Source organism: Vulpes vulpes, chromosome 9, assembly GCF_048418805.1.
Source record: "Vulpes vulpes isolate BD-2025 chromosome 9, VulVul3, whole genome shotgun sequence".
NCBI lineage: Eukaryota > Metazoa > Chordata > Mammalia > Carnivora > Canidae > Vulpes > Vulpes vulpes.
The window spans coordinates 16,234,071-16,248,906 of NC_132788.1; the positions used below are offsets into that span (position 1 = coordinate 16,234,071).

General features: G+C 55.4%; 1 protein-coding gene across 4 annotated transcripts in view; it reads right to left on the reverse strand.

Moving 5' to 3' along the window:
- GFRA2 (GDNF family receptor alpha 2) overlaps positions 1 to 14,836 on the reverse strand; it is an 85,463-nt gene that overhangs the window by 68,661 nt on the left and 1,966 nt on the right. Inside the window, exons 1-3 of one of the 4 annotated variants that reach the window (XM_072719422.1) lie at positions 12,718 to 12,968; positions 10,143 to 10,416; positions 4,254 to 4,337 (exon numbers count right to left, since the gene is read on the reverse strand). The exons of 1 other annotated variant lie outside the window; for it this stretch is intronic. In XM_072719422.1, coding sequence (XP_072575523.1) covers positions 4,254 to 4,337; positions 10,143 to 10,284 — 226 coding nt within the window. In that variant the 5' untranslated portion in view covers positions 10,285 to 10,416; positions 12,718 to 12,968. Of the gene's footprint in view, positions 1 to 4,253; positions 4,338 to 10,142; positions 10,655 to 12,717; positions 12,969 to 14,836 lie in introns of those variants that run through there. 2 more of the 4 variants (XM_072719421.1, XM_026007975.2) reach the window with 2 other exon arrangements.

Sequence of the window (14,836 nt, forward strand, 5' to 3'; positions counted from 1 at the left end):
CCCTGAGGCATGGCCCCATGGCTGCGAGGGAAACCACTGCCTGGGCCACCCGGACCCTTCACCCTCACATGGATGGCCTCCCTCCATGTGAACTGAGCAGTGGAATCTTCCACAACCTCTCTCCACCTGAACGGTCTCTCCTTTCCCTAACAAGACCTTCTTCTTGCCTGTTCCATCCTCTCCTGCCTCCCCATGTGCGAACAGCTGGGGTTCAGTATTCACAGGGTCACAGACACCTGGGGATGGAGGGGCTCTCAACTTCAGCTCCCCAAACCCCTGTCCCCTACTGAACATCCCTGGTACAGGGAGGACGACTAATTCTGTAACTCTGCCTACGTCCATTCTCAGTGAATTCTCTATAGCAACCCTCCCAGCAGGTATCACACCCCCATATTGCACACATAGGCACTACAGTTCAAGAAGGCCCAGTGAGGCCCAAGATCACACTCTCCTAAGTGGCCAGGTCAGGATTCAAACCCTAGACGGACTGTCTGCCCGAAGGCCCACACTCTTCTTGTGCACTAGGCTGCCTCCCTAACCACCCCGCTTCATGCTTGCAAGGGCAGCTGAATTGCTGCAAGCAGGAAAAACCTCATTTCTCCATGAGCACTCCCATCTCCCTGGATGCCTCTCCCATCACTGCTGCCATGGTTCAGGGCTGAGCCAGATTGCTCTCCTGGCCTTGAACTCAGGGCTAACAGGACACCAGTAATCCCAGACCCAGTTACTGATCCTAGGGCCTACGCAGAGAGAAGGACAGGCTTACCCTTCCCCCAGGGCCTCTGGCATCAGAATGCTAGAGAGATTCTGGCAGCTTTTTTTGCCAGTAGAATCCCAGTAGGACTTTCTGAGAACCCCAACAGAGAGAGGAGGCCAGAGATAAAGAACAAATGTTCCAGGAGGCTCCAACGACAGGGACCCAAATTCTTAGACAGTAAATGTTAAAGAGATAGTAGAAACTGAGCCCCAAAGATAACAGCACACTCTTCTGAGTCCCTAGGACTGAGTGGGGACAGTAAGGCCTAGAGAAGGGGCAAAAGACCACATAGTCCCCACTCACAGCCTTTCCACACAAAGAGGATAGAGGAGGCAATGCACAGACAACTATGAGTATGTGCAAGTGCAGAAGGGCTCCTTACAGTCCTACAAGGTGGCAGCCTCATCACCCACCCTAAAGCACCAGTGCCAATCTTAGGTCACACAAGCCCGGCCTTCCGAGCCAGCAAGCCACAGGTAGGTGATATAGGGGCCCAGATGCTGACCCCACAGGGAAGCCACAGAGGGATGCATGTTCCCCTAAGCTCCAAGACGCTCTGCTTACCCTAGTACACCAAACAATGCTGCTGCTGTCTGTGTGCCTTGATGGGCAAATATTAGGAAGCTCTGTTCTAAGCTTCTGTCTTCCTTCATCAGAAAAGAAACAAGTCTGTGGCAGAGAATGCAATGGCACTCGGGCCTCCCAGCTCCGAGTTTCTTCTCGGAGCCCCACACTCGCCCGTTTGGCTTCTTGGTGGCCTGGCCAGGGCCCTCCACCCAGCTACGTGCACAAGCTTCCCAGAGAGGGACACTCATGCACCAACTCTAAGCTGGGCTACTCTGGGTGGAGTGGGGTCAACAGGAGCAATAAGGGGGGAGCTGTCACAGACCTTGAAGCTAGGCCCTCTCTGCAGGGAGCAGCCCTCAGAGCCCAGGGATCCAGGGTCATGTGGGTTCCAGTTTCATCTGGGCAGCAGGTAAAGGAAGCTGATCCAGTGAGCTGAGACCTGATAATTTCCTCACTTGTCAATATCCTTATCCCACAGAGTATCTAGTCCATCACATAAAGATTTTCTGCTAGAAAGATGTTTAGTGGGATTCCAAGAAGCAGACCTCTGACCTTCAACCTTCAAGGAGCAAGCCTAAAATATTTCTTTATTGGAGAGAAATCCAATGGCTCCCACCCCTCCAGCAGTACTCAGCCAGCACGGTGGGAATCAGGTACATTGGGGTGGTGGCAGGGCATCCCCACTATGGTATCACGTGCTGAGAATATTCTTAACCTGCATCTGAGCCCTGAGGCTGTCTCAAATGGAGTAGCCCAAGGTGGAGTTCTACCCAAAACCAATGAGGATCATCTCTGAAGTCTCCATTTCATTCACTACCACCCCCAACCACCACCAGGGCCCAAGGGCAAATCTAGATGGTCACCCTTTGGCCAATGCCTCCTTTCTCACGGGGTTCCAGGATTTCTCCCCCCAGGTACCTACATATCCTCCCACATCAGTCCTTAGATATAGTCCCATATACTCTCAATGGAACCAAGTGAGGAAAAATTGGTTCCTGAGTAGGCCAAAAAAAAAAAAAAATTAGGTATTCCTTGGCATTTGCTATGGACTATGTTGTGCCCACCAAATTCATATGCTGAAGTCCTAATCTCCGATGTGACTGTATTTGCAGACAGCTTTTAGGAGGTAATTAGGTGAAATGAGGCTGTAAAGGTGAGGAGGTAAGGCCACAGCCAATAGAACTGGTGTCTTTTTTTTAAAAAAAAAAAAAAAAAAAAAAAAAGAGCTCGGGATCCCTGGGTGGCGCAGCGGTTTAGCGCCTGCCTTTGGCTCAGGGCACGATCCTGGAAACCTGGGATCGAATCCCACGTCGGGCTCCCGGTGCATGGAGCCTGCTTCTCCCTCTGCCTGTGTCTCTGCCTCTCTCTCTCTCTCACTGTGTGCCTATCATAAATAAATTTTAAAAATTAAAAAAAAAGAGCTCTCTCACTCTCTCTCCCTCTCCTGCCCTCTGTGCCACCCCTCACCCCACCGTGTGAGGACACAGGGAGAAGTAGCCATCTGCAAGCCAGGAAAAGAGCTCTCACCAGAAACCAAACCCTCTCAGGCTTTAATCTTCATCTTCCAGCCTCTATGAGATAATAAATTTCTGTTGTTGAAACTCCCCAACATGGAATTTTGCTATGGCTGCCAAAACAGATGAAGATAGTATTTCTCTACAGAGTATTGACTTTTCTCCTTAGGGGGGCAATAACAGGAAAGAAAGTTTGAAAACAGTCTCCTAGGGAATTCTTCATTTGAAAGGGTTTAGGGTCTCACTGGAGAGTCTTTCATTTCACAGTTTTAGAGTGCTGCTTCTCAACTGGTAGCAGTTGTGCCCCCCAAGAGACATTTGGCAATGTCTGGAGACATTTTTGGTCGTCACGACTCAGTGGGTTGCTACTGGCATCCAGTAGGTAGAGGCCAGGGATACTGCTAAACATCTGACGGTATATGGGCCAGCTCTTCCCACAGGACAGAACTACCCGGATCAAAATTTCAACGGTGCTGCTGTTGAGAACCCATGGTTTAGAGCAAAAGAAACTTGAGAAGGCTTCACATACTGCCACAAAACTTCCTAGAAACCTCAAGTCTGGGGCCCTGTACCATAACAGGCCCCCCTGGCCACCTCTGAGCACCAGTGGTGGCTTCAGGAGCAGCTCATCCCCAGGCCCCACAGACCAGTTCCCAAGACTGGAAGGCCCTCCCCAAGGCCTGAGCAGGGGTGGCGGCCCTGGGCCCACGGGTCTCCCAAATGCCAGAGGGAACAAGCCAGGAAGAGAGAACCAACCAACCCATCTGAGTCCTAAACAAGGACCACGGCAAGCAAAGTGAGAGCTCAACACAGTCCTTCTCACTCCCTGTGCAGGCCGGGACATGAGCGGCCCGGCACTCAGAGGCCTCTCAGTGGAGTTCAAGAAGAAGAGCCCTTGGCGGAAGGGGAGTCCCCAAGGGGAACAGAGAGTGGTAATACTACCACACACAGCCACGGCTATGGGCTCCTGTTGGGGCCCCGTGCTGTGCTGCCCAGCAGCTCTCTGAGCCCTTAACAACCACTGGCTCATTTTAGACCTCATGACAATCCCACTGCACAACTGAGGACACCAAGGCATAGAAAAGTAGAACAACGTGATCAAAGTAGAACTCCAAAGTGAAAGAGCTGAAAACTGGAAAGGAGGACCCACAGGGCAAGATCAGTGACAAAACAGGAGAGTGACAGCAGGTTTCAGACTCAAGACCTACTGCATGGTAGGCACATTCTAGTCAATTCCCAGAATTGCTCCACTCCACACACAACCTCGGGGTGGGGTGGGGTATTACGGGTTTCTTCTTTTACAGATGAAGACCTGAAACTCAGAAACATCAAGGGGCTTGCTGGTGGAAGGCAGAGCCAACTGAGGGCCAGGGCGCCTAGGAGGACTGCGGAGCCCCTAGTGCAACTCCACTTACCTGAGAAGATTGAAGCAAGCCTGAAGATGTCCGAGAGGCGGGAGGTCACCGGCTCATAGGGTGAGGCTTCGTAAAACTCCTCACCTGGAAGAAAGAACCGGCGTCAGGCACAGGCTCACCCTCCCTATGGTGCTAGACCAGAGCAAGCCACCATGGAAATACTGACAATTTCATACAGGTGAGTTCTTTCTCTAGCAGTCTTCCACAGCAGCTCAGTACTGCTAACATATCCCTCTCTTGACCTCCCTGCATGTCTAGCCCTCTTCTAAGCACCTCCAAATGCTTCTGGAAAGAAAGCACCAGGGAGGTGGACAGCCTGCAGAAGGCCAGGTTATAAATCACAGGATTCGAAGCCAAAGGCGCTCTGAGGTCATTTGGTACAACTTCCCCACTTCACAAGAGAGGACTCTCGGGTGGCCCAGAGAGGTAAAGCCACCTGACTGAAATCACACAGCTACTCACGGCTGAGCTAGACCAGACTCTGGTCCGTTGGCCCTCACACCAGCATTCTCTCCCATCACACTGGGTTGGCTCTGCTCAGGCCCACCCAAGGGCATAGAACTTCCTCTTTGCTTCCCATCATGTCATCAGAAGAGTCTGATTGGAAGGGCCGAAAGTCTGCTGAGTGGAGGCCTGACCCCCAGCTTGTCTGACTGATCCCCACCTCTGCACTCCCTGCCTGGCCTCCCCACCACCTGCTGCTTCTCAGACCTCTCCTGAAGGCTTCGGGATGCATCAGAGGCTTGGTGAATGGAAAAGCAAGAGAGTGACAGGAGATAAATGGCACAGGCATGCCCTGGAGACCCACCACCTCCTCATCAGGACTCCCGCCTCTTCCGCCAACACCTCAGCGGGAGAGGAAATATCCTCTTGAGACGTTACTGTGAGGAGAAATCAATGAATAATCACTCAGACTGTGTGTGTGTGCACGCTGAAGGGGCGGGGGAGACAAGTGATGACCCACAGTCTCACACGCTGATTTCCTATCCACCCAGGTCCAGCACCTAAAGAAGCGCACATGTGTGGTGGCATCCAGGGGGGCCACCTGCAGGAAGGTGCCAGCCATCTGGAAGAGGGGACTTGGAATCTGCCCATAAGGGGCTCAGGTCACCCAGAGGCCCGCACTCAAGGTTTATCCAGCCCTCTGCTGGTTCTCAGAGCAAAGCACCTGTCTGCTAGGTATAGCCCAAAACGGCACAGACCCCTAGATGTTCATTCTCCCCCTGGAGAAATGGCCCCCACCCTTTACTTCACCTCATAGGAATGAGCACCCTTCATGCCCTACAACACCCAGCACACTGAATGAACTATGCACAGTGGGTGCCCCAGTCATACCCACTGACTGCCATCCAAATGGTACGTATCCTTTCAGGCCACTCTCCAATCCTACCTTCCCCGGGACTATCCAGGCCTGTGCCATCTCAGTGTCCTCCATTCTACCCACAGGCACTGGACAAACTCTGGGTGGTGGGGTGACCAGCCACCGCTATCTGTTGGGGCCAAATAATACAAGAGCTTAGGAAATATTTTTGTAATAAAAATGATGTTATACCAAGCCCTCTAAGTGCAGGCACCACTGAAAGTGCTTTAAGTGTACGAACTCACTTAATCCTCTTAATTTCTCTATGAGGCGCTATTCCTCTCCCTGTTTTATTGATAAAGAGCTGGCCTGAGGTGGTACAGAGATGTTAAGTAACTGGCCCAAGGTCACACAGCTGGTAAATGGCACGGCCAGGTTTCAAACCCCGGCAGTTGGCTTCCAAGTCCAAGTACTTAACCATCACGTATGCGGTCTCCAAAATTAAAATTAAAATTTTTGTTACTGAACCAAACTTCGAAACAAGTATTGCTGCTGTTGAACTTCCCACAGGGGCAGTCTTGTGCTAGCTGGACCTCTCCCCCAGGCCAGGGCCTGTCCTTCCCTCTTGCATTTGGCAGAGCTAGGCACTGGGTGCCCATCAGCTAGTATGACCAACTGGGGGGCTGACTGTAGTATGATCTGGGGGGGAAGCAGCCTCTTCCAGGACGGGATGGGAGAAAGGCCCACCTTATTTAAGTTAACTCACGCTGTCTGCTGCTGTGGCTGAGAAGGCCACAGCGCAGTACACACCTGTGGGAAATCAAGACACCTGGCCACCAGGCATCCTGGCAACCACACAACCAGACGGAACAAAATCTAGGATATCAGATCCCTAGGCCATGACCTGTGGGAGAGGCCTTTGCTCTTCACATCTATAGTATGAGAACGACCTGAACTTCAGTGCCACCTTTGGAGAAGGCAAGAAGCCTGGTCTCCGGTGCCCTGCGCAGCTGTCAGTGACAGCGCCACCATGTAAATACTGGTGGTTTTGGTATGGCGACAGAAGGAAAAGCTGAGCCCCAGACCACAGGCTCTCCCTAGAGCAGCTGGAAAGGGGTCTGGGTAAGGAGTCAGGGACCCTGGTCCCACCAACCCTTCTCTGGCACCTTAGCTTCCCCCATCAAAGTGGGACAGAAAAATCTCTAGGTCCTTTGCAGTTGGGACTGTCTAGGAACTCAGCAAAGGCCACATTCCTGCCACCCCAGCTCTGTCCACAGCTGAGGTCCTCAGCCTCTACACAGCTCAGCCTCAGGTGGAGGGGGAACGTAGGGCCAAGCCTCCAGGGGAATCACCCCCACCAGCAGGGGCCGGCAGGGGCCAAGGAGAAGCCACAATCAAAGTCCAAACCCACACAGATCTCTCCTCTCCACAGTCCCTCCACCCCACCCCAGGCCCAAGCCAGGTTATTAAGTGTTATTAAGGAATAGGGAGGAAGTGCTTACAGCGTCCCCCAGGGAGACCACTCATCCCACACGGTGAATAATTAACTCTCAGGTGGATCCTGTCACTCAGAGGAACATTACCTGCTGTTAAAAGGCCTCTCAGCTTCCCCTGGCCAGCCCTCGGAGCCAGCTCTCAAGAGCCAGGAATGGGGGTGGGTGGATTCCGAGGAAGGACCGGGTGGGGGGGGACACTCCTCCAGTACTGGCCCAGGGAAGGGCTCTCCCAGCCTGTAGGCAGGCCAGCCCAGGGCGGGGGGCTGAATCTGTGCTCTCACCCTCCGGAAGAAGGCACACACAGTCGGGCCTTCACAGACGTTTGCCAGGTAAGAGAACCCGCAAGCCAGCTCAGGCCTCTCCAGTCCGGCCTTGAAGGCCACAGCGCAGTACGCACCCTAAGGCCCACTACGCATACCATCACCATCCAAACGCCTCACTGCCTGGCTCCGACCAGCAAGGTCCTCGGCCTCTGACGCCGTGATGCCAGAGGGAGCCACTCGGGTGACAGGGTGCTCAGGTGGCCCACCCGGCCCTTCTAGCTGGCAGTTCTTCTGTCCCCCGGCCTGTGTGTCCTGCAGCCCTCAGCAAGCCCACTCCAAAGCAATGCCCCACCTCCCCCGGGTTGAACCTGAAGGCCTTGGGAAAGAAAATAAGAATCTAAGGACCCTGTCCCACCAACCCTCCTCCTGCACGTGAGCTTCCCTCCCACGGTGGGGGGGGTGGTGCTCAGGGGCCTCGGTTTTCATGCACGGGAGAGGCCTCCTCCCCGTGAGGCCTGCTCCTCACCCAGCAGAGAATAAAGGACACGCACTTTGTGGCACCGTGTCCCTCTCTTTGCTCACTTCCGCTGCCAGGACTCGAGGTTGCTAGGAACGGGAGACTGATTCAGAGGAATTACTTTGCTATTAACGGTGGTGACACTGTTCATAATTACATGCCAGCTTTGCTCCCGTATTCAGGGCATATTGGAACCATCTTGGTCAGAAAACCCTCCTTCCCCGAGCCCCCCCACCGGGTCCCGGTGTCCCCCTTCCCCCCAGCATCCTGAGGCCCTGCTGCTCCTCCATGTCAGCTAACCAAGGGCCCGGTGCCAGCGCGCACTTCCATCCCACTACCCGCCTGCCTTCAAGTTCAAGCTGCCTGACCCTCTCACATCTTAAAAAAAAAAAGTCATCCTTTGTTCTCTCCTCCTCTTCACACTAAAATTCTAGCCATTGTCCACAGTCACCCTTCCCAGCTCCCCAGTTCTCATTCCCTCCCCAAAGCAGGCCTCTCCCCCAGCACCCCTGCAGAGCTCACCACGAGGGCACAGGGACACGCTTCCCACCCTCTCCTGCTCGCCAGATGGACTGGGGACTGCTGACCCTCCTTCCTTCCTGGTTTCCTGCTGTCCCTCCACCTCTCTCCCAGCACCTCCCCCTCCACACACCTTTGCAGGTCCCCCTCCCCCACCCACCCATCTTTAAATGTCAGTCATCCCCAGGGGCTCTGTCCCTGCCCTCCTCTCAGTGTAGTCTCCCAGCACACTTGGCCCCCATGACACGGACAGGCTGATGGCAGCTCCTAAATCCCTATGTCCCATGTTCCTTCTCCACCTGGGCTCCAGCCCCATGCCCCGCTGTACGAGGGGCATGGCCAACGAGAACCACATGCCCCAAAATAAAGGCAGTATCTCCCCGCCCTCCCGTGATACGAAACCTTCTCTGCTTCTTGTGAACCAGCCGCATGGCCTACCCAGTTGCCCAAAACAGCAAACTGCCCTCCTTGACATCTCTTTCTTCACCAAGACCTGTTGATTCTACTTCCTGAGAGCCCCCCTCATTCCTGCCACTGTCCTCAGCCGGCCACCACTACTCCTGGCCTGTACCACAGCTGCAGCCTCCAATCTACACTCCTCACTGGAACCACGTAAACACCACCCTGAAGCAGAGATCGCAAAGACTCCCCTTGCAGGGCTCCCTACTGCACCCCAGGCCCTGCCCCCCTTCATCCCCCACTCACTTGACTACACTGGGTTACTGCTAGGTCTGCAAGTGAGTTTGACTCCCTCTTGTGGGCCTTTGCCCAACCTCCCCCTCCACCTCCCACACTCTTCCCATCTCCCTCCTGGTGTAACTGTAGCTCACTCCTTAGTCTCAGCTTAGAGGCTGCCTCCTCCAGGAAGGCTCTTCAGATTTTCTAAGAAGTTGCCTTGGGGCTACCATAGCACCAGTGCTTTCCAACAGCACTCATGTTGCCAAATGACAACAGCCCCTCATTTATCTGTATTGCCCCTCCAACTAGGAGCTCCATGAAGGCAGAGGCTACCCCAGCTTGTTCTCTCAAGTGTTCCCACAATGCCTAGCAGATGATAACCACTCAATAAATCATCATTGAATCAATAAATGAACATCCTACCGAAGTGGCCAATCCTCCTGCACTGTTTGCAAATCCTCCCTCTGAAGTATGAAGGGGGAGGATACAGGGGAGTGGGGTGTTAGCGGAGGGGGCGGTTACAGGTTCCACCCTGGGACCTGAAGGGGCCTGCTGCCCACACACATCTCTGAGCTCTGTAGAAGGTACCTAGGGCAGCCCTGGGGTCAGGAAGCCACCTGACAGCAGGCCTCGTGGCAATAGGAAGAGCAGAAATGGGCCTGGCTCAGCTCAGAGCCCAGGCCTTTAGAGAGTGGTGGGGGCTGGTTTGCTTCCACAGCCCTGCGTGCACATGACCCACACCAGCTGCCTGGGTACTCCTGCCTCCCCTTCTCTCTTACCACTTCACAAGTCCATCCATCCATCCACCCATCCTCTCTCGGACCCCTACTCCCCTCCTTTCTCCATCTTTGTTCTCCTTCTCCCCTCACCAGCCCTCTCTCCTCCCCAGCTATTACGCAGCCTCCTCCTTCACCTCCCTTGGCCACCTCTGACACCTGCCCTCCCAGGTGGGCCAACTACTTCCTCTGTGTTCTCGGCTCTGCTGGCAGGGAGCAGTGGAGAGCTGGCCAGTTCATTCCATTACCAAGTCTGCCCCAGGACCTAGGTCCCCACGCACCACTCCCCCGTCCTCCCCCCAACCCCACCGCATCCCCCTGGAGGCCCAGCAGGGCTTACCCTCAGTCAGCCCCAGGTGGATGCTCCAGTAGATCTGCAAGCACTGCAGCTCCTTCTTCATGCCCCGCTTGCAGCGACAGTCATACAGCGGGCTCTCCTGCAGGACCTCCAGGGCCGCCTGGCACTCCTTGTTGGCCAGCATGGTGTTGCGGTCCCGGCCGGCCAGGCACTGCCGCAGCGTGCGGTAGCGGGAGCTGCAGTTGGATTCCGCCGCACACAGCTCATTGGCCCGGACACAGTCCACCGGGGGGCGCCAGCCGTGGAGCTCGGGGCCCTGCAGGGAGGAAGGGCTGGCCAAAGAGCGGAGGGTCTCGTCTGGGTGGTGGGGAGGGAAGACAAGCATGAATGAGGGCCGCCAGGACCTCGGATCCAAGCTGCAGGCCTGGGGCTTGGGCCCTGCTGGGAACTCCACACCCATTCCACTCCAAAGCACACCAAGGCGACTCAGTGCTGCCTTCCCCACGGCGCAGCGGAGCGAGCAGAGGAAGAGCTATGAAAGGATCCCAAGGCATCAATGGCCCTCCTCAAACCCAAAGGAGAACCGGAGCTGTCCCTGTGCCCGGCTCGACCAGCTTCTCTTCGGATTCCACGCCGGCACCCCTCAGCCCCGGGCCCAGGGGCGGAGCACAGCAAAGCAGACCCTTGTGCAAGAGCACAGAGGCTCAAAATACCCGGAGGCCAGAGAAGAAAGCCACAGCCTCAACCAAGAGCTGGGGGCCGCAGGGCCTGCCGGGATGCAGAGGGGGACTCTGGCTTTCCTGCTGCCCAAACCTCCATCAACCTCAGGTCCAGCCAGAGGTCCAAGCCAACATGCTGGGTTCAACTGGGAAAACGGCCGAGAATAATTTTACTTTCCTAGTCTGTTAGGACCTTAGAGGACCACAGCATCCAGCCCCCCATTCTACCCTGGGGAAACTGAGACCGAAAGAAGGAAGATGACAACTCAAGGTCACACACAGGCTGCAAGGGCCTCTCAGACCCCTGGCCTGTCCATCCTGAGTTCTCAGACTATGAGAAGACCCCGAGAGACAAGCCTGACCATGGCCTGAGGCACGCCCAGAAGTCACCCATTTGCAGCCCAGCCCTCTACACCTTCCAGTCCAACTGCACCTGGTAGACACCTGAAAACGTGCCTTCTGTAGCCAAGTCCTACCCCAGCCCTGCCTAAAGGAAAAGTGCTGCAGGCAAGCCTGACGAGCAACTAGATTTCCTCAGTGTGTGTCCACATGGGCCTTTCCCGTATCTCTCTCTCTCTCTCTCTCTCTCTCCCCCTAGCACCTCCTACTTCTCTCTTTCTTACCTCTTCTCTCCACCCTTCTCTAAAACCATCTCCCCCAGCCTCTCCTTTTTTTTCTTCTTCTTTCCAAAAGCCAGATAATAAGCCAATTGCAAAGCAGAAAGAGCTTCCGTCCTCGGACTCTGGCCTTGCACATGGAGCCCCACCTCTCCAAAAGTGAACAAACGGGATTTGGGCCACCCTTTTTACCCACCACCCTCAGAGCATCTAAACCCACAGTCCTCTCTGAAGGAAGGGGCTCAGGGGGGACAAAGAGTCCAAAGTGAAGGGTAGGGAGGGGCTCACTTGGTCCCATCAAAATCAAGCTCCCAAAATGGTTTCCTCTAGACACAGGCATCTCCTTAGTCTCCCTGTCCACTCCAGATCCTGCCCGAGAAAAAGCCCTTCCATAGGCCAGAGCCAAGACTGCCTTTTCCAAGACCCAGGAGTGACCTGGGCTGGGAGGCTCCGTCCATTCCATTCAGCCCAAGGCACAGTGAGATCCTAGGCCAGAAGTCCTCTCCCCAGAATCCCACAGAATCCACCCTCCCCACCCCACCCCACCCCCCATCCCTACCCAGAAAGGCCACTTCTCAATCCTTCCCCCCAGGCCCAGCTCAGGGGGGGAGCTACCGTAGGGAGACAGCGACACCTAGAGGCAGAGCCCTGCAACGCGAGCCTGTCACTCCAGATAGCTGCCAAGGGGAAGGATTCCACCACCGTTGGAGAAAGGAGACCTGCCCCACAAGAAGAGGAAGTGGAAGAGCAAGGGGTAAGCCAGGAGTGGAATAGGCCTAAGGACTGGAGCAAAAGATATTCCTTCTCCCATGGGGCATACCTCTGCCTCGGGACTGGAAGAGCTGAGGGCTGTGGGCAGGCCCGAGAAGAATCTGGCATGGGGTGTGGGCACCAACGGTGGGGCATCTGCCTGGGCACCAGCTGGAGAGGTGTCCTCCGTCCGAGCCGAGGCAGCAGCTTTATTTCCTGGCTTCAGCAAATTCCTAGGTCCCTGAGCAGGACTCAGGGCATCTGGGCCACCCAGGAGCAGCTGAGCTGACCCAGCCTCACTTGCACCTGCTGCCCCCACCCAGCCAGCCAGCCTGCCTGCCTGCTAGAACCTCAAGAAGGACCCAGCCCTGGGGCTTCCAGACTTTCCCCCAGCGTCCCTGCAGCTTCCTCCCTTCCCACCTTGACTGTGCCTGAGACGGCACCATCAGAGACAGATCCAGAAAGCAGCACCGTGGGCAGGTGGAAAGGTCAGCACATCAGCCTAAGGCACTGGGGCGATAGGGTACTTACCCAGCCTGCCCTACAGGTGGGGTCCTCCTCACAGAGCCCTGGGCTCCTGTGCCCAAAGCAAGAGCTTCCCTGATCCTGCCAGCCAGCATGTGTGACCAGGGCAGGAAGACACTGCAGAGAGCCAGTGTATCCTCTCACCAAACTCCCCTGGCTGCACCCATCCCTGGCTCTTCTGCTTGGCGTCACGACCCTCAGAACCAATCACGCCCGGCCAGAGACAGAAACAGCTACTGGGAGCTGTTCTAAATTCTAAAAGAGTAAAGGTCAGCAGGTATCCTGCTGCCTCCCAGTTCTAAATCAGGCAAAAACTCAGATCCATCCAAAAAAAGACATGTGGAACAGTTTCTAGAGACAAGGGGGACTAGGAGACTGCACAAACATCCCCACAAGAGTGAGGATGCACACTAGGACACCAGTGGGCAGCAGGCCTCTGACCAGGCCCGCCCTCCCACTTACTTTCCCCATCTCATCTTGTTCTCTTCCTGGGTATGTCAACCCTGCAGGTCAGGAGGACTGGGCCAGAAAGGCCACCTGCTTTCCAGAGTTCACTCAGGTGAGGGGAAGAGCACACAGAAGACCCATGCTCCTGGCCACACACTTCACCGTGCCCCCTACATACACACACACACACACACACACACACACACACACACTGCAACTGCTACCCAATCTCCAGCCCCACAAAATCCCCCCAAGCAGAATCTCCAACCAACTCCCAGCTGTGGGCTCTGTGTCAGGAAAGTGGTTCCGAGGCGGAAGTTCCCTTCATACCAACCCATCCCTTCCTCCTTGGTTAGCTGACCTAGAGTCTCCTAATATCCAGTGGTCACTCAGTTAAGCCTTCCCCCAGCTTTGGAAAGGGGCATCTCAAGGGAAGCAAACTGAAGGGCTTTCGGCCAAAAGACTGCTGACACCCTGCTCTTACTCCTCTCACCTTGGCCCCCAGGGTCTCAGACACTGTGTGCATCACACACACACACACACACACACAAACCCCTGTATTGTGAGAATGAAGTCCACTCCGCATCTCAGCTGAGAAAAGCCTGCCTGCAACATGGGGTTCCAGGCCTAGCCAGTACCAAAGGGCCCATACCGCACTTCTCCACCTTAGGACATCAGAAAGCACCTCTGGGGTACATACACAGCTCAGCAGCAGGCAAGAGGGCTGCTTTTCCTGAAATACAATTTTCTTTTCTTCTTGGCCCCAGAAAGCTGGGTTTTCAAACCAGCAGTGAGAGAAAAGGTCAGGTTTTAGAACAATCCCTCCAGAATGAGAGTCCACTTGCAGTAGGTTGCCAGGAAGAGCTGCAGGCTCCTAGTGGGCCCGGAGCACCTACCCAGCTTCCTTCCTTCCACAGCCCCTCCCACCCCGGAGAGAAGCTGCCTCTGGCTTAGCCGGGGCAGCACCTGTGAAGGCCACACCCTAGGGCAGGGCACCCCCCCCCCAGAACTGGCGCTTCTGGGAGAGGGCAGAGGCTAGGGGTAGACATAGGGTCCAGCGCCCAACCAGGATTGACTCAAATCCCCTATTCCAGCCAGAAGAGCACTTCGTAGCCCACCCACCTCTTCTTTCGGTGATGGACACCTACCCCCTCAGGCCTTTCCTTCTCCCCTCCTCCAGGAGGAAAGGGGTACACTCATGACCCAGAGAGACAGCCTGGCTCACCACAGGCTGACAGCAGGCCAGGGTGGCAGGAACAGCCTCCACGGCAGACGTGTGCTCCCTCAACACACTCCTTACCCAGCTCCCTCTCCAGCGCACCTACCAGGGGCAGCAGCCTCACCACCAGGGACTCCAGGTCAGCACAGGGCCTCTAAAACACCTTCTTTCTCACCTCCACTCCCAGAATGCTCTCTCTATATACACCCATTTCCCAAGCAGCTGAAATTTCACAGAGCACAAAAGGGGGCCTGGGGCTGGGAATTCTGGGTGGGAAAGAGGCTGCCCTCGGTTCAGGAGCGCCAGGCAGCCCCCCCTCTCGGGCCCTCGGAGGAAGGGGCTTACAGAATGAGCAACGGTCTTTGTTCAGATCCCTTTTTTTTCCATCACTCCTCTCCCTCTTCACCCAAGGAAGAAAACTTTGACCTCCCTCCCGCCTCCTCCCATAAGCTAGGACAG